The following is a 22,315-nucleotide window of genomic DNA, read 5'->3' as shown; positions in this document are numbered from 1 at the left end:
TATAAAATTTATAGTGATTTACTTATCAAGCCCCAATTATAAAGGATTTTGGATATCAAAATAATTGACGTAGAGGAAGTGTAAAATTCCTGTCATAATTTTTATGACAGCCATATTTACTTTCAAATTTTGCTTAGACATAAACCTAGATGTTTCAGATATAAGAGAATATTGAAGAGGGAGTTTTTCCAATTGTAACCATTGAAATTGTTCATTTTATAATTTGAAGTGTGTTTTTCTGACAAACCATGAAGATCATGTGTTCTATAAAATCATATAAAAGAGTAAAAATGTGTCTTTTAAATATTTTTCTTTAGAGCTCTCATTATGCATGAGAAAGATACAGTGTGATTTGTTTAGTGATAGCCAGTAGCATTAACCATGAGTATGATTTCTCTTTCAACAACAGATTGATACTAAAATTGGAAAATTTCTAGTTATTAGAAATTGAATGTAATGGCTGCAGAATTTATAAAGAGTTGTTGTAGAGGATGTTTCCATGGTGAAACGGAAAACCACAAGTGTGAGTATTATTTTGATTTTGGTAGACACTTAGTACTGCCTTTGTGGCATTTTATAATATATTAATAAATTAAGACTTTTCTGACTTTGATGGGAAGGCTAAAAGGGAAGGCATACTAGGTGTTATTTCAGAACTCCCAGGGACCTTGAAGTATAGTGAAGAGATTGATTAAGTCAAACCCTGAGACAACCCTAGACATCACTATAAAGAAGGTAGCATTTGTCATGGGAACCTGAACGGGATTAAGCAAGCACTGGGAAGTATGAAAATCTAAGAGTTGGACATAGGCAGATGAATGAAGTAATATAGTGAAGGCAAGGAGAGAAGTGTGCTTGGGAAACAATAAACCCTGATAAATGTTTTGATGCAAATAAAGACAACTTCCACTTTATGTACATATATTAAAAATATCTTGTGAATAAATGATCACTGTGCTGCATAATTTTATGGTAACACAAGCTAGATTCATTTGGAAAGAGGGAAACTCAATTGAGAAATTGCCCCCACCAGATTTGTCTCTAGACAAACCTTTAGGGCATTTTCTTGAGTGTGTGTGTGTGTGTGTGTGTGTGTGTGTGTGTCTGTGTTTAGGGGGAGGACAGCTCACTGTGGGTGGTCCTGGGAGCTGTAAGAAATCAAGCTCAGCAAGTCAGTAAGCAGCACTTCTCCATGGTTTCTGCTTTAGTCCCATCAAGTTCTGCCCTGAGATCCCTGGATGGTGGACTTCAAACTGTAAACTGAGATAAACCCTTTGCTCCCTAAGTTGATTTGGCCGTGGTATTTTCTCACCTCAATAGAAACCCTAAGACAATCACTGTAGAAGAAACAAAGCTTTATCAAGATCTACATGTACGAAGGACTCGTAGAGTAGTTATTTTCTTTTTATATTGTATAGTTACTTACCTCCTCACGTTTAAGATTAGAACCCTTTCATGGATATTTTTTAAAATGTCTTGCAGGATAGAGCTTCTTAGTATGTGCTTGGATATGAAGTTTTGTTAGTCTATTCTGTGATGCCAGTAGCACAGTGCCTCTGCTTATTACAGACTCTGGAGTAGAGGCTTAGTTTTACTCACATTTCTGAAGGTCAAAGGTGATGTTTTTTCTTTTCTGGCAATATCCTGAGGCAGTGCAGAGTATCACTTGATAGAAAAATGGAATGAACACATATAATTGTGTCCTACAAAGCTACCAGCATTCAACCATGGATTTTCTAGCCATTCAAAGGAAACTGGTCCTAGAGACCCCATATCTAAGCACATGATTTGCTTTAAGTTTCCATAAAGTGTTTTACTTCCCTTACAGTGGGTATTGTGGGTCAATCATTGCAGTAGGGATTAAATGTTAGCACATAGGATACCCGTAAGCCATCATCCAGCCTCTAACAGTTTCTTTTTTACATTAAAACATTCCTTAAATTCCTGTACTATAGTAGTGGTATTTTTATTCATTGTGCAGATAATACTAACCAGAAACAAAAATTACTATCCTTTTCTACCCTTTCTTAGGTTATGCACCTATGTACATACTATTTTAGAAAACAGCAACTTAGGGAGAGTTGCTAATACGATAAATATTAGTCAGTATGCATTTTATTTAGTGATTTGGTGGAGAGTTTTGTAGACTTGAAGACTTTTAGCTTTCTTTTTAAAATTTACTTATGTATTTGAGACTCAGGTTTTACCCATAGCAGTGACAACAAAAGTTGCTTTGTTTATAACATTTTTAAATGACTAGACTTTTACTTGAAGACATTATTAATTTAACTGTGGAATAAACTTGCTTCCCATCAATGAGCTCTTATAGAATTGGCTCTTAAGAACTGCTTTTCACATTCTACCAAGATAATGTAGTTTGGCAATGACATATTAATTCATCAAATCTTGATTGGCCAAGATTAATGTAGATGCCAGAGTGCTTGTTAGAACTCAAGAGTAGCTTGTATCAGAATGTTTGTCTAAAATTATTTTTAAAAGGCCAGGCATAGTGGCACAAACTGTTGGCCCTAGCATTCAAGAAGCAAAAGCAGGCAGCAGAAACTAGCAGATCTCTATGAATTCTAGCCAAGTGTGGTGTACAAAGCAAGTTCCAAGCCAGCCAAGGATATAGTAAGGCCCTGTCTCAAAATAAAACAATAAATATAATGAAAATAAGAAATAAAATAGTGGTTTTAAAAGGACCAACTATTTTGGGTTTAGATTTTTAGATTTTACATATAATCTATATGCATTATTGTGATTTCTTTCTGATTTTTTTCTTCTTTTGAACACAGTTTCTGTGGAAAGAGACTTTGATGCACCAGTCTCAAACAGCCAAAATACCATCTGTATACCTCCATTGACTTCTGTTTCAGTTAAGCCCCAAGTTGGCTGTAGTGAGGATTATTTGCTTTCCAAGTTACCATGTGATGGTAAAGAAGTGCCATTTGTGGTGCCCAGGTTTAAGTTGTCTTACATTCAGCCCAGGACACAAGGAACTCCTTCACATCTGGATGAGCTGGAAGGTAAACAATAAAACATCAAGATCTCAGAGTCAACAGGAGCTATTTAAATGCTATTAGTCATGTCATTTTGCTTTTAAAAATGTCTCTCACAAAATTTATGCGAATACTTATATTTTGAGTTTTATAAGTGTTTTTCTATAGAACAGCTTAATGAATAGTATTTTTGAAATGCCCCATTGTAGAGACTGATCACAATATAGCATGACACATTTATATGTAGTTTGGTATAATGATATATTTTATTTATATGTGAAATGTTTATGTCTGTGTATCACCTGTTTTTGGATGTCTGTTGGGGCCAGAAGAGGGTGCTGGATCTCCTGGAGCCAGTTAGGAGTGGCTGTGAGCTGCTCAGTGTGGGTGGTCGGAGCTGAGTCTGTGTCTTCTGGAAGAGCAACATGTGCCTTTACCTGTTGAGCCATATCCCCAGCTCCTCCTGTCTGACCTTAAAAAAGTCACGTTATCTTTTATTGACTTAGAAAGAAAAAATAATTTAATAAGTAAACAGTGAGGCAGAAATAGTTTACCTACTATTACATAACATTTGGTACAATGAGACTTAGGGAACAATCAAGCAGTCCACCTGCTTTCCTGCTTCCAGCTTGTCTTTCTTCCTTCTCTCCACTCTGCTCTTCTTCTCCCTCCCTCCTTCACTCTATCTTTTCCTCCCTCCCCCTCCCTCCTCAAACTAAACTTTTCAGACTGAATAGGCACATGAATAAGATAGATTCATTGCCTGAAATTTGGCTCATGTTGTAGAGGTTAATTAGTAAAGATAAAATGAAAGAACACAATGCTCTTATTTTTAAAAAAATTGTGTTAATTCATTGAAATACTTTCAGTCACAATGGCCTTTTCCCCTCAAAATTTTGTTAGAAAAATTTCAAGCATATAAAAAAGTTTAAAGAACTTAACAGCAATACTTTATGTCTAACACTTAAATTATCCTATCAATATTTGTACCATATTTTTATCATTATCTGTATAAATCCATTCTTCTATCCAACATTAACCCTCTTTTTTGGAAGGGAATGGGTGAAACATTTAAGAATAAATTGAAGCCATCAATATACTCCTTCTAAATACTTACACAAATCATTTATTGAAGTTTACTAATCTATTTACAACTTTATTCTAACATAAATCTTTTGTACAAGGTACTTTTTCTAAAACTACTTTTGAGTTTTGTGTGTATTTTCTGAGTTTTAAATGTTATTTGTTGGATATTAACAAATACATATAATAGTATAATTCAAACCCATGCCAAGATATATATTACTTGTCCACATTTTTTGTATGTGTGTGTTTTGCCTTCTCCTTCTTTTTTGGAATTCTGATTATATACATTTTGACCTTTTGATATTGTTATATGGATCTCCAGAACAGTTACTTTTTCCTCAATAATTTTCCTTTAGTTTGAGAATAATTGGTCTATTTTCAAGTTCATGGTCTCATTTGTCATCGTCATCTGCTCTTAAGTCTATTTTCTGAATATTTTATTCTATATATTGCATATTGGAATTTGTATTTGGTTCTTTTTTTGTATATTTAATTTCTCACTTGTAATTTATCATTATATTGTAAAAGTATTTTTAATGTCTTTTAGATAGTTATTGTGGTATATTTGTATTCATTTCAATATCTAGGTCATATATCTAGATTTAGGTTCTCACAGTTACCCTTTCCCTTGAAAACGGGTCACATGTTTCAGTGACTTTGTATGTGGACTAATTGTGGGTTATACTCTGAATATTTAACGATATTGTAGAGACTCTGGATTTGGTTATATTTGATAAGCCTTACCATTTTCCATCCCTTCCTGTCTTCCTCCACACTTATAACTTGATTGAACTTGGACTACAAATGCTGCCTTGGGTGGCAGCTCTTGATTTTTGGGTCAGGGATTAGCCAGGTATTTGATCAAACTTGATTGAATTTGAGAATTTCTCCTTTCCGGGATCCCAGCCTTTCTTTTTAACATCTCTGGGTGCTGGGAACACTGCTCTCTAGTTCATCTTTCAGTTTGCTATTTGAGTTTTGTATACTCTGCATAGTGTTGGCTTTTGCTTACACTGAAGCTAACAGTCACCTGAAGAAAGTAAGAAATGCATAGTAGTATATGATAGGTTTTCTTTGTTCTTCTCATGTACTTAACTAGAAAACAAATTGAATTTTGTATTACATAGGTAAAAAATTGCTTAACTCTTAAATTATAGTCTCATTGAGAATGTTGGATATATTTACCATCTAATGTATATATTCAAGAAATTCCTCTTGGGACTCCATTGTAGAAGTCAAATTTCTGAATATTTGTGTGTATGTATGTGTGATGGAGTGAGACAGAGGAGGCAATTCTGAGAAAATAGATCACTATCAATAATATCTAAAACTATTTAAGAATTAGAAATTTGTTTACTAGCTAGTAGGTCTGAATATAACTGTCCTTTACTGCAATGACAACAGATTTTATCACTAATTTTTTTAAGTCAATGCTTACATACCTATCCATTAATGATGATAGATATTTTGACTTAAAATTTTTTAATTGTGGTTTTTAAGGGGTAAGCTATCATGTAGTGTTACATTTAGTTTTATAGCACAGTTTACTAAACTGAGAGAAATTCAAGTTGACCCTTAGATATTGTTGTGTACTGTCCAAAGGAAAATTTTGAATTCTGTAGTGTTTTACTTGTATGAAAGAGAAATGAAATGAAGACACTCATATTTTTAGGGATAGTTTATAAATGTGATGAGCTGTCTTCGGTGGCACTGAGGGTCTTTAGTAATGTAATAATAGCAGCATCAGCAATAACTATATAAAACACATGTTATAGATAAACAAATGTATCTATAACATATAAATATGTTATATTTATTTATTTATAACATAAATATGTTTTATTTATATGTTATATAAACATATAACATTAAATTTATATGTAATATAATAAAATAAGGAATAAATAATGTCTTAGAATCATTGCTATTTTTGTTGTCATAAACTAAGACTTCAAGTAGCATTTTGTTTATGTGCTAAATGACTTAAGTGTTAGTTTATAAAATATATGTCTCTCTTTGCCTTTATCTTGCATGGGAGCCGAAAAGAAAGATAGGGAGATTTTGGAACATAGAGGGAGGATAGAACAAAAGCTAGATGATTAAACCTTCTCCTTAACTCAAGGCCTTAATTGTTACTTAAAATGAAGGTTATGTCTAAGTCATTGCTATAGAATTTAGTATATTGATACAAAACATGGGCATGTCAAATACTTGGCAGATTTTAACACAAGAATATGTATCCTAAGTCTAACAGACAGATATGACTCTATCGGTATATGAGGTAAAATAGGTGAATAAGGTCTTCAAAAGCCTCAGAGACACACAGAATATGGCATTTAAAGCTGTTCTTACAATCCTAAATTTCTTTGACAACAAGACAAGTTAACTCCTGACAACATCATCATCAGAGAAGATGATGAGCATCAAAGAGCCTCCTTATGGACATGGCTTCAAAGGTGGCAAAATAGCCACTGGGCAAAATGTCCTCGTTCCTGCCACAAACAGAATCTGCCTAAAAATGGGCAACTTAGATGCAGGCAGAGTCGACGGCTGCCAAGTCAGGGTAAGCAAGTCCTCAATAGTTCCTGCCCTGCGAACAAGTCTGGCAGAAATATTAGGCCAGAAAGCTGAAGATGAAGCTCCAATGTTATAAAGTGTATTGGGTGACTGGTCAGGCAGTAAACTGTCTAAAGTCAATTTGTACATTTTGGAGGTTGCTAACCCACACTGCTGGTTCACTCAGAAATTTAAGTTTATTCCTTCTCAAGTCTCTGAGGGGCATTGAAGACAAGGTAGTATAGTTTATAACCAAGTTTAGCTGGTTAGGGGACAAGATCATTTTAGATCAAGATAAAGAAGTTAAGCTATTAGAGTTGAGATAGGATAGATATTGAATCTCATTCGGAAATTTAGACCCAACAAGACAGGAAAAACACTTACTTCAAATGCAGATGAATGCAGATGGCCAGTTCACTATGGATGTAACATGCATAGAACTCATTACTCTCATGATTGTCACACGGTTCTCCCTGCTGTATGTAGTTTGTTTTATACATGTGTAATAAAATAAAAGTATTTTTAAAAGTTTATAAAATATATAAATAATGGCTCTCAGACACCATAACTCTTTAGAATCTCCCTTCTCTGTACTATGGTTGGATTATGCAGTGTTTACTGAACCAGAGTGAAGATAAAATTTCATCTCATATCTCATATTTTATTTTCCTTTTCTGAACTCAGTGTAAATAATTTAATTCATCATTTAGCATACTTCAGGAAATACCAGTCAATTTTACGTAGGACAAGGTAGGACAGAGAAACAAAGATGACAATAATTTAAACATTTTTAACACATTTTTGTGTGTTTATGTGTATAATATATGTGTGAATGTGTATTTGTGTGTGTGTGTATACATGTGCACATGTTTATGGAGTTCAGAGGTTGACAGTGGTTGTCTTCCAGTCTATAGAAGAAGAATGCGTTCCATTCTGTGTTTGAGACTTTATCTCTCCCTGAGCCTAGAGCACACCAACTGCTGCACTGCTGACCAGTGGGCTCTGAGAACCTTCCTGATTCTGTCCTTTCAGAGCTAGGGAGACAGACGAGTGTCAACATACTTGGCATTTATGTGAGTGTGGAGATTTAGACTTAGGCTCTTTTGTATGTAAGGTAGGCTTTTACTAACTAAGCTAGCTCCCCAGCCCTTAAACTTAAACTTTTAAAAAGTATATGTGCATGTATATGGGTGCATACATGTACAGAGATCAGAAGATAACCTGTGGTGACATTTTCAGTAGCATCATCTACCTCCATGGAGAGAGAATCTCTTCCTAAAGCTTACCAATAAGCTAGATGTACTGGCCATCCTGTCCTCCCAGCAGTGGGTTTATAAGCATACAAATCTGTGCCCAGCATTTTTGATGAGTTCTGGGAAATAAACTTAGATCCTCATGCTTGTAAGGTAAGGGCTTTTTGCTATCATAATTTTAACCTTTGGAAAACCTTAGCTTATGCTATATGATTATTAAACCTGAAAGAAAACTTGAAATTGCTTTATCCTTTTAAAATAGTAAGATACCTACCATATGGAGAAAAATACACAAAGATAAATGTAAAACTCAGTGATATGTTAAAAAATAAAACACATATACAGCTACCACCCAAGTAAGGAAAATAGAGAATTACCAGCAAGCCTACCTCTTATTCACTGAGATTAATCAGTATCACAATTGCTATTATCATAATTTTTGTTTTTCTTCTTCTTATATATGTACATGCTCTTAAATGTTATGTTTCCCCAATTTTCTGGCTTTTATTTATTTGTTTCATTTTTTTACTGAAAAAATATTTTTTCATAGAATATATTCTGATTATGGGCTCCTCTCCCTCAACTCCTCTCAAATTTCTCCCTGCTTTTGTCTTCATATTCTTTTTGTCTCTCCTTAGAAGGTAAACAGGCATCTAAGGAATAATAAGAAAATAAAGTAAAACAAGTTAAAACCAAACAAATGAGAGTAAGATAAAACAGAGGAAAAAAGAAAACCAAAGAGAGGAAAAGGAGCCAAAGAAAAAGCACAAGAGATACATATAGACACAGAGACACACATGTTTGCACACACAGGAAATCCATAAAAACATAAAACTGGAATCTGAAGTCTTTGATATTTTTAAACCTACTTTATTTGGGGTTCTTCAGTGCCTATTTCTCTTCCAGCCCACTAACCCTAGATAGGAGAGAAAAATGGTTAATAGGAACAGGGGGTGTAGACCTTTTTAGACTCAGTTCCTTGGGGGTGATTCCAGTCTTTGTCATCTGGATTCCAATAGTCCAGCACACACAACAGCAACCATAGCAGCAACCTCGAAGTGTCTCTGGAGACTTTCTCTCTAGCAGCATCTTGAAGCAAAGCTAAAGTGATGGGTAGTAAAGAAGCCATGAGATGCAAAGTGATAAAAGCGATCTCTGTCTGTTTGGGGGCTATTTTATACCCTCCCAGAGTCCATAAAGGATGTTTTTCATCTGACAAAACCCATACTCCAGCATGAGTCTGTTTCCAGTGGACAAACATCATGTGCCCTCTCACAAGGCAGTTTCACATCCCACACGGGATAAAAACAAAAACATGTTTACCTCCACTACAGGAAGCCAATATATGTACTCAAAGGACCTGTAAGGTAAAATTGAAAAATGCCCTGACATTACATTATGAGACAAAGAACCTCCAAAGGTGCCATTGTGTTCATTTTGTGTTGGCCATGTACTGCTGGACATGGGGCCTACTCTTAAGAGTATTTAAAAATTTTTACCTCAGTGATACTTTCTTGGAGAAACTAATTTTTATTTGCAAGTGGTTTTCAATTGGAGATAGCTTCTGGGTTAGGGCTGGGGACTCTATCTTGTACAGACCTGTAGCGGCCTTGTGCATGCTGCCACAGTCTCTGTTCATACGTGCATTGGTCATTCTCTGTTTAGAAGGTCTTGTTTTCTTGGTGTCCTCTGTCTCCTTTGGCTCTTTACACTCTTTCTGCCTCTTCCTCTGCAGAGTTCCCTGAGCTCTGAGAGGAGGGATTGATGGAGACATCCCATTCAGAGCTGAGTGTTCCAAAAATCTCTCACTCTCTACACATTATCTGGCTGTGGTCTCTGTGTATTTGCTCCCCATGCTGTAGCTTGTTGCTTTGTCCAAATAATGGTTTTCTTTGCTGTTCAGAAGCATTTCAGTTTCTTGAAGTCCCATTTCTTAATTGTTGTTCTTAGGGTCAGTGATATCCATGATCTGTTCAGAAAGTCTTTTCTTGTTCTGGCCTTTATTTAAATGAAATGACCTAATCAGCATATATCTTCTTTTGTTTTGTTTTGTTTTTTCTTTTTTTTCTAGAAAGGGTTTCTTTCTATGATAGCCCCAGGTGTCTTGGAGCTTGGTTGGTAGACCAGCCTGGACTTGAATTCACACAGATTAGCTTGCGTTTGCCTCCCAAGTGCTGGGATTAAAGTTGTGTGCCACCACTGCCCAGCATATTCTTTTCTTTATGTCTTTTATAAAATATATGCTATTTTTTCTCTTTTACTGCTGATGCATATTGAAGTTTTTTTTTTTCTTTTCTAATTTTTGGCTACTAAGGATAACAATAGTTGTGAACCTCTTGAATATGTGTCTTTTACAAATACACCAATTTTGGCTCTATATATGTTTGGAAGGACATTGTCAGGTCATAGGGTATAAGTATCTTCAGCTTTACTAGAAACTGTAAACTCTTTCTTAATGATTGTATAGATTTATGTTCCCACTAGCAGAATGCAACAGTTTATATTGTTTTACTTTCTTGCCAACACCTGTTATTGTCTGTCTTTTTAGTTTTAAACATTTGGTTATGTGTGTATATCTCAGGGGTTTAAATCATGGTTCTTTTATGACTAATGAGATTTATAGCCTTTCTTGTAAGTGTCTATTTAAGTTGTAAATCAATTTGTGTAGAGGCTTATCTGTCCTCTTGAATTTTAGAGGTTTTTCCCATAATGGGCCAGTTACATTTTGTTGCATGTGTCTTTTCCCAATCTGGGTTATCTGTGTACTTTCTTAAGTGGCTTTTTGATTAAAGTATTTTAAATTTTAATATAGTTAAAACACTTTTATGATTAATGTTCTGTGTTAAAAACCTTTCTTACAAATAACTATAGAAGGTTTGTCTTTGAGGCCTAATTTAGAGCTGTGACCTACATATAATTTAAACGTAAATATAATTAAATGAAGTCTTTCCCCCATATTAGTATTCAATTAACATTGTAGTGAAAAGACCATCCTTTTCCTACTGCTAGATAGGGTTACATTAGTTATATATCAAATGCCCATAAAGTAGTAACTCTTTTATGACTTTATATTCTGTTCCATTACTTTCTTTTTCTATCATTATTACCAGAATTCAATTCTTTATACCTAGCACAAAAATAATTTATCATTTTTGCTTTTCTTCTTTATTGTTTTCTGAAGATTTATTTTTATTTATTTGTATGTGTGTATGTGTGTATGTGTCTCTGTGTTTGCCATGGGGGTGTGGGTGCCTGAGGAAGTCAGATGCCCTGGAGCTGAAGTTGCAGATAGCTGTGAGGTACCTGACATGGATGCTAAGTTCTAAACTCCAGTCCTCTGGAAGAGCAGCAAGTGCTTTTAACAGCTGAGCCATCTCTCAAGTCCCTTGATTTTCTTAACGGTTACATTTTAAAAAATCTTGGTTCTTAGTATTTTTTATTTTAATTTCAAATTTTGTTCTCTCATATATTACATCCTGACTACAGATCCCCACCTTTAGTCCCCTCCCTCCATCTCCCTTCTGCCTAGATCCACACCAAATCTGCCTTCATAAAAGAACGGCCTCCCAGGGACCTCAACCAAACACAGCACAACAACAAGCTACAATAAGACCAGGTATATACAATTACACCAAGGATGGTCAAGGCAAACCAGTAGGAGGAAGAGGGTCCCACAAATAGGCAAAAGAGTCAGAGCTGGCCCCAGCTTCCACTGTTAAGAATCTTAACAGAACACCAAGCTACTCAGCCATAATATATATGCAGAGGACCTAGGTCAGACCTCCATAGGCGCCTTCATCTCTGAGTCCCTATGATTCATTGTCAGTTGATTCTGTGAGTTGTGTTCCCGTGGTATCACTGATCCCTCTGGTTCCCTTGATTGCTCTTCTCCCTTCTCTGATGGACTCCTGGAAGTCCACCTAATGTTTGCCTGTGGGACTCCGCATCTGCTCTCAACAGTTCCCGGAGGGAGTCTCTCTGGTGATTCTTAGTATTTCTATAAATTTTTAAATTTTAATTTGTTAAAAAATTCTTTATTTGATTTGGGGTCTTTTCAAATAAAAGACCTGCCTAGTGTATCTTATTGCATGTGGTCTAATATTTAAGTGCTATCTTCTTTAAAAATGTATCTAAAATGATTTTATTTAAGAGACATTATATACATAAGTAGATGTGATATAGGTAAGGGGAAATTCAGGCCATGAATTACAGAATTGTCTATAAGGCAAAGAAGAATGCTAAAAACTTGCCAGGCTGTCTTAAGAGAGGATTCTTGGCTCATTCTTTAAATAGAAATTAGAATTCTATAAAGGTGTGCTGGTTAAGGTATATGTTTAAGAATCATTTGTAACAAAGCATTTTTAACGTATTCCTTTAGTGTATCAGCTGTTAGTTTATTGAAACACTTGCTTTCAGGATCTGCCAGAGCATCTTTTGGAGATCAAAAGGCAGAGCTCTGCAGTTCATTCTACCCTGGGCCCAGCTATGATGTATATAACCCATGCTATATGCATCAAAACTTTTCACCTGATTTAAGTCGGCGCTTTCCTCTTCATTTTGAAACAAAAAAATTATACGGATCTGGTAAGAAGACATTTTGTGCATTTTCTCTGGGCTTATCTTTAACAAATTTAGAAATTAAATATAAGACTGTAACAGAAATAGTTATTATTAGGAGCAATCTTAAAAAATAAGAGCAAAACAGGCTTCACAAGTGTGTGATGAGTGTTGTATCTTCTTTTTGGTGTTATAATTAGTATAAAAATTGATAGATAATATTTTCTTTTAAAAAATTTTTTATTATAGATTATTTTACATACATTTTTGTATGTAATAAATTTTACAACAGGTATTTATAATATTTTCTCTTTTTGTTCTAATCAGCTAAATGAATTTAAGAACTCATGATTGGAAGTTCACACAAAAAATAGAAAATAACTAGAATTTTTTCAGTTTGATATTTGAGACTATATCAATTACATGAACTACCATGTGCATCTCCGAGTCACAAAATCTCAGCTTTTCAGGTTTTACAGACCTACATGTATGCATGTCTCAGCATCACTGAAAATAAAAAAAATATTTTTGTAAGGGCCTACTCTAGCACTGTGCTAGAATACACAGTGTTCAGAGTTCCTTTTAAAGAAGATCTTATAGTTTGGGAGAAGAACTAGAAATATAATAGCACATGGGATTCAGGATTGAAATGTTACAATGTTATATGTGCTCATTAAATAGTAGTTGAATCACATTTATCAAAGGGTAGTCCCATCTTATTAAATTAATTTTTTCTGCATGAAAGATTGGGGAATATAAGCAAAAACATGCTTAATATTTGATATGAATATGAAAATGTGTTATTTGAGTGCCTAGACTACTTGTGCTGTGAAGAGTAAAATAATTGAACTTTTAAAGATTTTATTAGAGTTTCTTTTTATATAAATTTGGGTATACATGATCTATATAATATATTTCTATAGAGGTTTGTTTTATGGAAATTAGGTGGAATGTTACTCTTTCATTTTTATTACTAAAAAACAAACAACAAAACTTTTCTTTCATCCTTTTGTAGTTTGTGATTTAAGGACCAGTAAACTTCCTGGTTCGCCTGGGCTAAGCAAATCTATGCTTGATCTTACAACTTCACCTCAGCGATTCATCCAGGTATAACAATAATTTCACTATATGTGAACTTTTTAAAATAAAAAATTAGAACTATGTGAATTGCATTAGGATTCACGTATATTTTTGTGGTTATGTGGTTATGTGTATTATAATATCTGAATAATAAATATGTGGCATTTCCTATATTATTTTAGGAAATTTTCAGTGATTAATAACAGTCATTATATTCTTTCATTTTGCGTAATTTTATATCTCTTAATTTGTGTGCCCTGAAGGATCTTGAGTTAATTGGGATTTATAATCATATAGTTAAAAGTACTTATTTAACTTTCCTTATTGAACATAACTAGGCAGTTACTAAGAATTAGTATTTCTATTGTGGTATAAGACTTTAGTTTTTCAATAATACTAACATAAAATCCTTTGAAAGTTTAAAGACAGCAAAAATAAGAAAGGGAAATAGTGGTAGAGAAGAGAAAAGTTTAAAGACTAGTCATCTGTCTCTCTGTGAGTGAAAGTGAAAGCACCCTGAGCATCTTTTTGTATGTATTCATGGGCTTCTTTTTTGTCAGTGTGGAAGCCATGTTCTAAAAAATATGTATGCATTCTTAGTATTAATAGGTCTACCATTAATTTTAAAATACTTAATGTTTTAGAATAGAAGTCACTTATCATAAATATGAGTTGTTTGATGATTTTGTTAAATACAAACAGTCAAGACTTCATTCACCCCTAGAATTTTTGACTCAGTAGTACTGTGATAGGCTTTGAAGTTTTATTTGTATGAAGTTTCCATGATGCAGATGCTCCTGATCTAGAGGGACTATGCTTTGATAATACTATTTTACACTTTTATAGGTTAGTGAACACTTCCAGTAATATATGTAATATGAAAATAAAGACAAATAAAAAATACAAAAGGCTTTCCAATGTTACCTACTAAGGTATTTCTCAATATATGTTAGAGAGTTTCTTTCTTCTTCTACAGTGGTAGGAAATTCTGACCAGTAACACTGATAAAGTGATTAATACAGAGTTTGATATCAAGGTGCTTATTGGGACATAAGTATGAAAGTTTTTAAAGTTTAATATATAGCTTCTGACTGAAGCATTTTTGTTGTTGTTGCAGAGACATGACTCATTGTCCAGTGTACCTAGTAGTTCTTCTTCAAGGAAAAACTCTCAGGGTAGTAACAGAAGCCTGGGTAAGGAATACAGTATCCTATTTATACTGTTTAGCAGATTATTTCTACCTAGTAATAGCTTGACAGGGTTATAATTGGATAAAGAAAAATGTTTTTGCATTTTATATGCTGGTTATTGAACCTATTATAACAAACTCAGATGAGATAGCCCATGACTCATTATTCAAGCAGGAATGAATTTTTAAAAGTAAGCTGCTATATATCTTTTATTTGTGGTTTAAAGTATTTAGATTAAGGAACTTTCATAAGAACATAGACCTTATATGTTTGAATATATAGACTGTTTGAAGAGTTTTAGCTTAATTTCTCACGTTCTGAACTGTATGCATTTCAGTGTATTTTATGTCTAAGACTTTACTAAAAAATCACAGAAGTATGATTTTATCTTACTACTTTTGAAACTTAAAAACAAATAAGTATATCAGTTTTTGCTGGGCATGGTGGCACATGTCTTTAATCCAGCACTTGGGAGGCAGAGGTAGGTGGATCTCTGTGAGTTTACATAGCGAGTTCCAGGACAGCCAGGGCTAAGATCTTGTCTCAAAAATCTAAAACATATTTATTTTATTTGTGCTTTTAAAATAGGTTTATTTCAAAGCTTAATTGGATTAAAAAGATTACATGGAGTTTTTATTCTTTGTCCTTTATAATTCAGATACAATTACCCTATCAGGAGATGAAAGAGACTTGGGGAGATTGAATGTGAAATTGTGTTATAATTCTTCAGCAGAGCAGATCTGGATCACAGTTTTGCAGGTAAATTAGTGTAGTTAATATTGATTTTTACTATAAATTGAATATTTATATTTAATTTTAAATAATAGAATTAAAATTCATTCAATTAGTTTATGTTAATTTTATAACCTACAGATATTTAGTGTTGCTTCCTCCTGAAAAAAGAGTCAGCAACTATCTTCAGAATTTAGATTTCTATTGTATTATGTAGCAAAGAGTGCTTTATAAAACATTTAACACAAAACTGCTGACAGAAAACAGGGAAAGCACCTCAAGATACAGGAATAGGCATAAACTTTTATGTTAGGAAATAACTCCAGAGATCGACAAGTGGAATTTCATGAAATTTAGAAGTTTCTGAACAGCAAAGGAAACTGTCAGCAGAGTGAATGGACAGCCTACATACAGATGGGGAAATCATTGCCAGCTCTACTTTAGACAAGGAGTTATATCCAGGATATATAAAGAACTGAAAATATTAAGCACCAAAATCCCACAAGTGCCGAACAGTAAATTAGCTAAAAACTGAACAGATACCCCTTGAGAGAAGAAATACAAAAGGGTAATAAATTCTTAAAGAATGTTAAGTATCCTCAGCAATCAGGTAAATGCAAATGGAAACTTCTTTGAGATCCTGTCTCATTTGAGTCAGAATAGCTAACATCAAACAAAAACAAAAACAAATAAACAAACAAAACAAATACTGGTGAGTATGCTGGGTAAAAGGAACCCTTTGTGGGGGTGTAAACTGCTATAACCACTATGGAAATCATTGTGGAAATGTTTAAAAAAATGGCTAAGATAAAAAATTGAAGTGACACCACATAGTGGCGAGGATGTGGAGAAAGAGGAACACTCCTTTCATTGCTGGTGGGAATGCAAACTAGTACAGCCACTTTGGAAATCTATCTGGTGCTATCTCAGAAAAATGGGAATAGGGCTTCCTCAAGACCCAGCTATTCCACTCCTTGGAATATACCCAGAAGATGCTCCAGCACACAACAAGAAAATTTGCTCAACCATGTTCATAGCAGCCTTATTCATAATAGTCAGAACAAGAAAACAGCCTAAGTGTCCATCAGTAGAAGAATGGATAAAGAAACTGTGGTACATATACACTATGGAATACTACTCAGCTATTAAAAACAAGGAATTCCCAAAATTTGTGGATAAATGGATTGAGCTAGAAATGATCATAATGAGTGAGTTAACCCAGAAGCAGAAAGACTCAAATGGTATATACTCACTTATATCTGCATACTAGCCCAAGGGGCATGTCCCACGAAAGCCTTCACTTACCAGGAAACTGGGACAGAGGGGAGGGCATCCTATTGGGACTCTAGATAAGAGAAGCATGGGAAAAGAGAGAAATAGAAGGATCCAGAAGGCCCTAGAAACCTACAAGAAGAACATTATGATGGGCAGATCTGGGCTCAGGGGTCCTGCTGAAACTATGGCACCAGCCAAGGACAGTACGTGCAGTAAACTTCGAACCCCTACTCAGATCTACCCAATGGACAGGACATTCTTCACAGTTGAGTGGAGAGTGGGGTCTGACTTTCCCATGAACTCTGGTGCCCCATATTTGACCACGTCCCCGGGAGGGGGCGACCTGGTGGCACTCAGAGGAAGCATAGCAGGCTACCAAGAAGAGACTTGATACCTATGAGCATATACAGGGGGAGGAGGTCCCCCTCAGTCACAGTCATAGGGGAGGGGAGTAAGGGGAAAATGGGAGGGAGGGAAGAATGGGAGGATACAAGGGATGGGATAACCACTGAGATATAATATAAATAAATTAATAAAAAAACCCAAACCAAAAACAACAAATGAACAACAACAACAGCAAAACCTCAAAACCTCACAAAAAAAAACGCAAAATAAAACCACCACAGGACTCAACTCCTAGGCACATACACAAAGGTCTATAAGACTTACTACAAATAAAATTGCATATCCATGTTTGTTGCTTTTCCTTTCACAATAGCAGGGAAATTAAATCAGCCTAGGAACTGGTAATGAAAATATGGTATATATACTCAATAGAATTTTTTTAGGTATATAAATGAAATTGTGAAAATTTTAAGGAATAGGCCTGGAAATTAACAAGTGAGATAAGCATGACTCAGAAGACAAATATTATATGTCTTATTTCATATGTGGGCTTTTTAATTTTCATACTTGTACTTGCATGGATATAAGTCAGGAAATGAGAAAGAGGACCACAAAGGGGATGGATTTGGGTTTTTTTCTGCATTTTTTTTTATTAATTCATTCATTAATTCTCTGTTTAGCTCTGTCCCCTTTTTAAATTGGGCTATTTAGTTTGTTGGTGTTTAATCTCTTGAGTTCTTTGTATATTTTGGATAGTAGCCCTCTATCCGATGTAGGGCTGGTGGAGATCTTTTCCCAGTCTGTAGGCTGCTGTTGTGTCCTGTTGACAGCATCCTTTGCCTTACAGAGCTTCTCAGTTTCAGGAGGTCCCATTTATTAATTGCTGATCTTAGAGCCTGAGCTGCTGCTGTTCTGTTCAGGAAGTTGTCTCCTGTACCAGTGCGTTCAAGGCTCTTCAAGGGGATGGATTTTTATGTTTTTTTTTTCATTAATCGTTATCAAAAAGAGTTTTAAAAGAAGGGAGTCAGGGATAATAATGGAATACATGTTACTTGAGAGCCGGAAGAGGACAAGGCATGGCAAGGAGAGGGGTGGAGGAGGAATGACCAACTCTGACAAAAGTATACGGAAATGTCATGAAGGAAACTGATAGCACCCCAGAATAATGTCAAAATATTAATGGATGAAACATGAAATCTTAGTATTCTGAAGTTTATTTAAAATTTTAATTATAAATCATTAACTCAGTAGTCCATGGTGGCACACACCTTAAATCCCAGCACTCTAGAGGCAGAGGCAGTGGGTCTTTGAGGCCAGTCTGGTCTACATTGTGAGTCCCAAAACAACCAAGGCTATAGAGAGACACCTTGTCTCAAAAAAGTTATTAACTCAATATATATGTAAGATATTTGTATTGTCAGAGTCCTTTGTAGAAACTTAAAGTCTACTTTTATTGCTTTTAGTGCAGAGATGTAAATTGGCCTTCTAGTTATGGAGACACTCCTACAATTTCTATAAAAGGAATTTTAACATTGTCCAAACCAGTGCATTTTAAATCTTCAGCCAAAGAAGGTTCCAATGTAAGTGGCTCTTTGTATTTGAATTTTTTCATTTTTCTCATAATTGTCACTGATATTGATGTAAAATGGAGATTAACAAAGTGGGTGGGTTTTTTTGGAGAAGCTAAAATGATATACCTTTGCTTTTAAATTTTAAGTCCTAAGAGTATTTGCTATTTTATTGTTTGATATTAAGATGAATTTAAAAAGGAAACCTTAATTACTAGAATATATAGATGTTTAACAATAAGTAAGAAACTTCTTTATTTTTCTTGCTCCCAATACTTGCTGGCTTTGAAAAGCAATTGTAAAGTTGCAACAATCTCTTTCTCAAAAATATTCCAATTATTATAACTAGAAGGTTTATTATCTTGAGTTTTGTTTTATAGATTGCTTTCACATTAATTTAAATACATGCCCATTGTTGTCTTTTTGATATGGTTAAAAAGTTAAGTTTTTATATTATATGCAAATGGTATTTTAAAAATATTTAAAATTCTTTATATTTAAGTGGGGTGTGTGTGTGTGTGTATCTGTGTGAGTTGATTTATGCATATAAGTGCAGTGCACATTGACGCCAGAAGATTACACCTACTGAGGCTGGAGATAGCAGGAGATAGCTACCTGATGTGGATGCTGAGGCTTGAACTTAGGTCCACTACAAAACAGTATAAAAACTGAGCCATCTCTCCAGCCCTGAAAAGATATCTTTTAAAAGAATATACCATCTTAAAATAAAAGAAATAAAGTATCTAAGAATTCAAGAAAATTCATTTTAATTATTAATCATAAAATACCCACCCAGTTCCACCCAGAAAAAAAATTGTGTTTTTTAAAACAAGTTTTCTCAGTGTAGTCTTGGCTGTCCTGGACTTGCTATGCAGACCAGGCTGGCCTTGAATTCACAGCAGTTCACCTGCTTCTGGCTCCCCGAGTGCTGCGATTAAAGGTGTGCACCACCACTCCTGTCTGGAAATATTTTTTAATTACTCTAAACAGTGTTTCTCAACCTGTGGGTCTGACCCCATTGGGGGTTGCATACCAGATATTTTTTACATCAGACATTTATATTACAATTCATAACAGTAGCAAAATTACAGTTATGAAGTAGCAGCAAAATTGTATGGTTCAAGGTCACCATAACACAAGGAACTGTATTAAAGGGTTGCAGCATTAGGAAGGCTGAGAACCACTGCTCTAAAACATACACACTTTTGAGAAATTATTTTGGCAACACAATTCAAGTATTAAGTATTTATTAGATTATTTATAAAGTTATTAGCATAGCTATTTTACTTGAAATCTGTTCCATGAAAATAATCTAAAATGCAAACAAAAATGAAATGATGTACTCAAGGATGAACACTTCCTGAATTAAACAATTTTACTTTATGATTTTAAAATAAAAGTAAGTTAACAGGAAAAATACTTTCATTACTCTTTTATTTTCAAAATTTATTTTCACATATGAAGTTGTTTAGGAAATTCCTATTATGGAAAGTGTGAAGTATACCAGCATACTTGTACTGTGTAAAACTGTTAAATAGTTTTGTGTAATATTTTATTGGCATAGTTTTATAGCTTGATAATTTGAAAGAAGCACCTCAATGGTTGGGAGGCCAACAGGAACATAATTCTGTACGATCAGATATAAATCATTATAATATGAGTGGGAGTTTGGGCACAATATCCATCATATTTGTTAGTTGGCTAGATATCTTGACTTTTCAAAAAGCGACCACTGAAGATGTAAAGAAGGAAGTGTATAGCCAAGAAGGGTCTAGTGTTCAGTCTCTTTTAAAGAGAGAATTCAAGTCTCTTCATGTGAACAGCTTAGATTCTGGATGCTTAGTAAACTTATATATGAAATTCTTGAACTAATCTTATTAACTTTTGAACAATTTTGATGAATTGCAAGAGAAGTGTATGAGAAAACCAAGGATGGAAAAACAGCTTACTTTTCAAAAAAGCAAAGCTGTATTCTGATGAGGTTTTTGTTAATATTGATCTTAATTCCTCAGTATAAGGATGATTTGTAGAGCTAGGTAAGTTAGTAAAACAACACATATCCATTTTTATTTAATTAATGAAAAATATACTTGTAAAAATATATTCTACTACTTTTCTTAGGTATAAAACTTATTTTATAATGGCACATAAACCTTTTTTAGTATTTATAGTTAATATTTTCTTGTTTTTTAAGGTTATTGAATTTATGGAGACTTTTGTATTTGCTATTAAACTACAAAATCTACAAGCTGTGAGGCTTGTATTTAAGATTCAAACCCAGACTCCCAGGAAGAAAACCATTGGAGAATGTTCTCTATCACTCAGAACTCTTAGTACAGAAGAAATGGATTACTCATTGGAAATAATACCACCTTCAAAAATTTCTGTAAGTAATAATAGTATCCAATGCTGAATATAGTACACATAATTAGAATGGTTTGTTGAATGACTTTTATTTTTTGGAAAATAATTCATTATAATATGTTGGAAGACCATAAAAGTCCTCAAGAAATAGTATTTTTTAAAAATAATAGTTTAGAAATAATTTACAAAACTTTAACATAATAATTTTTCTTCCTTTATTTTCTTCAAATTAGCAGCATGCTACCCTTTCATAGCACATTTTTCATTAGTGTTTCATACTGTAGGAGTAACAACCCTGAAGGCAATAACAATGAAATATGAATAACTTCAAATAATTAATTTTTAAAAGTTTTTAGTAGCAGAGGACTCAGGAAGAATAGGAATGAATCTCAAAATCATATGCAATCTGAGATTACTATAAAGTGGAATTAAGAAAATGCTTTTAATTATAGGTACACTATATATCTGTTCTCAAATTGGTTAGAGTGGAATTTGGGTCCTTTCTGTGCCCAGCACAAGGGATGGAGTCTAGGGCCTTACACATACTGAGCACATGTTCTGCTGCTGAGCCACACCCCATCCCCATCACAGAAATTTGCTTTTATTTTAATAAATTTTTGCTTGTACATAAAAACGTTTTATATTTATTCATCTCAGGGTGGAAGATTATGTGGTAGCGTGTGTCAGGAGGTCAGAGGACAGATTGGGAATTGGTTCTCTTCACTATATAGGTCGTGGGTTGTCAGGCTTAGCAACAGCTGCCCTCAGACTGAGCCATCTCTTGGACCAAGAATGAAAGTTTTTAAAGTTAATTGGTTTTGGTTGTTACTGCTTTATATAAAAAGTGCTTGGTTGATTTTTGAGACCTGATATTTGCTTCTTTCAACCAACCAATCAAATATTGTCATTAAGGTATTTAGAAATTTGATCACTTCCCCTTGGGGGAAGCCCCTGCAGGCACACAGAGGAAGCAGAAGCAGGCTATCCAGATGAGACCTGATTTGCTGTGGCCATATGGTGGGGGAGGAGGTCCCCTTCTTTCAGAGGTCTAGGGGAGGGGAATAGGGTAGAAGTGGGGGTTGGGAATGGGAAGATACAAGTGAGGGGATAGCATTCAGGATGTAATCTGAATAAATTATAACAAATTACAATTTAAAAAGTATTTAGAAGTTCCTAATTATTTAACTGTATAGTTTTTCTGTTGGGATAACATTAATAGAAATCAGTCTTAAGCTTTGTAAGAACAAACATACATATGATTTTAAATTTATGTAGGATTATATTTTATTTCTTTAAATATAATTAGGATT

General features: G+C 34.2%; 1 protein-coding gene across 1 annotated transcript in view; it reads left to right on the top strand.

The window, feature by feature from the left end:
- Positions 1-420: 420 nt before the first annotated feature.
- Tc2n (tandem C2 domains, nuclear) overlaps positions 421-22,315 on the top strand; it is a 52,161-nt gene continuing 30,266 nt past the window's right edge. Inside the window, exons 1-8 of the mRNA XM_051150572.1 lie at positions 421-523; positions 2,796-3,026; positions 12,311-12,478; positions 13,467-13,558; positions 14,649-14,724; positions 15,380-15,480; positions 18,537-18,653; positions 20,836-21,027. Of these exons, the coding sequence (XP_051006529.1) occupies positions 457-523; positions 2,796-3,026; positions 12,311-12,478; positions 13,467-13,558; positions 14,649-14,724; positions 15,380-15,480; positions 18,537-18,653; positions 20,836-21,027 (1,044 nt within the window). The 5' untranslated portion in view covers positions 421-456. The remainder of the gene's footprint in view (positions 524-2,795; positions 3,027-12,310; positions 12,479-13,466; positions 13,559-14,648; positions 14,725-15,379; positions 15,481-18,536; positions 18,654-20,835; positions 21,028-22,315) is intronic.

The sequence above is a fragment of the Acomys russatus genome, chromosome 1 (assembly GCF_903995435.1).
Source record: "Acomys russatus chromosome 1, mAcoRus1.1, whole genome shotgun sequence".
Taxonomy (NCBI): Eukaryota; Metazoa; Chordata; class Mammalia; order Rodentia; family Muridae; genus Acomys; species Acomys russatus.
The sequence above is the reverse complement of the archived record's forward strand: the minus strand, read 5'-3'. Positions and strand labels throughout refer to the sequence as shown.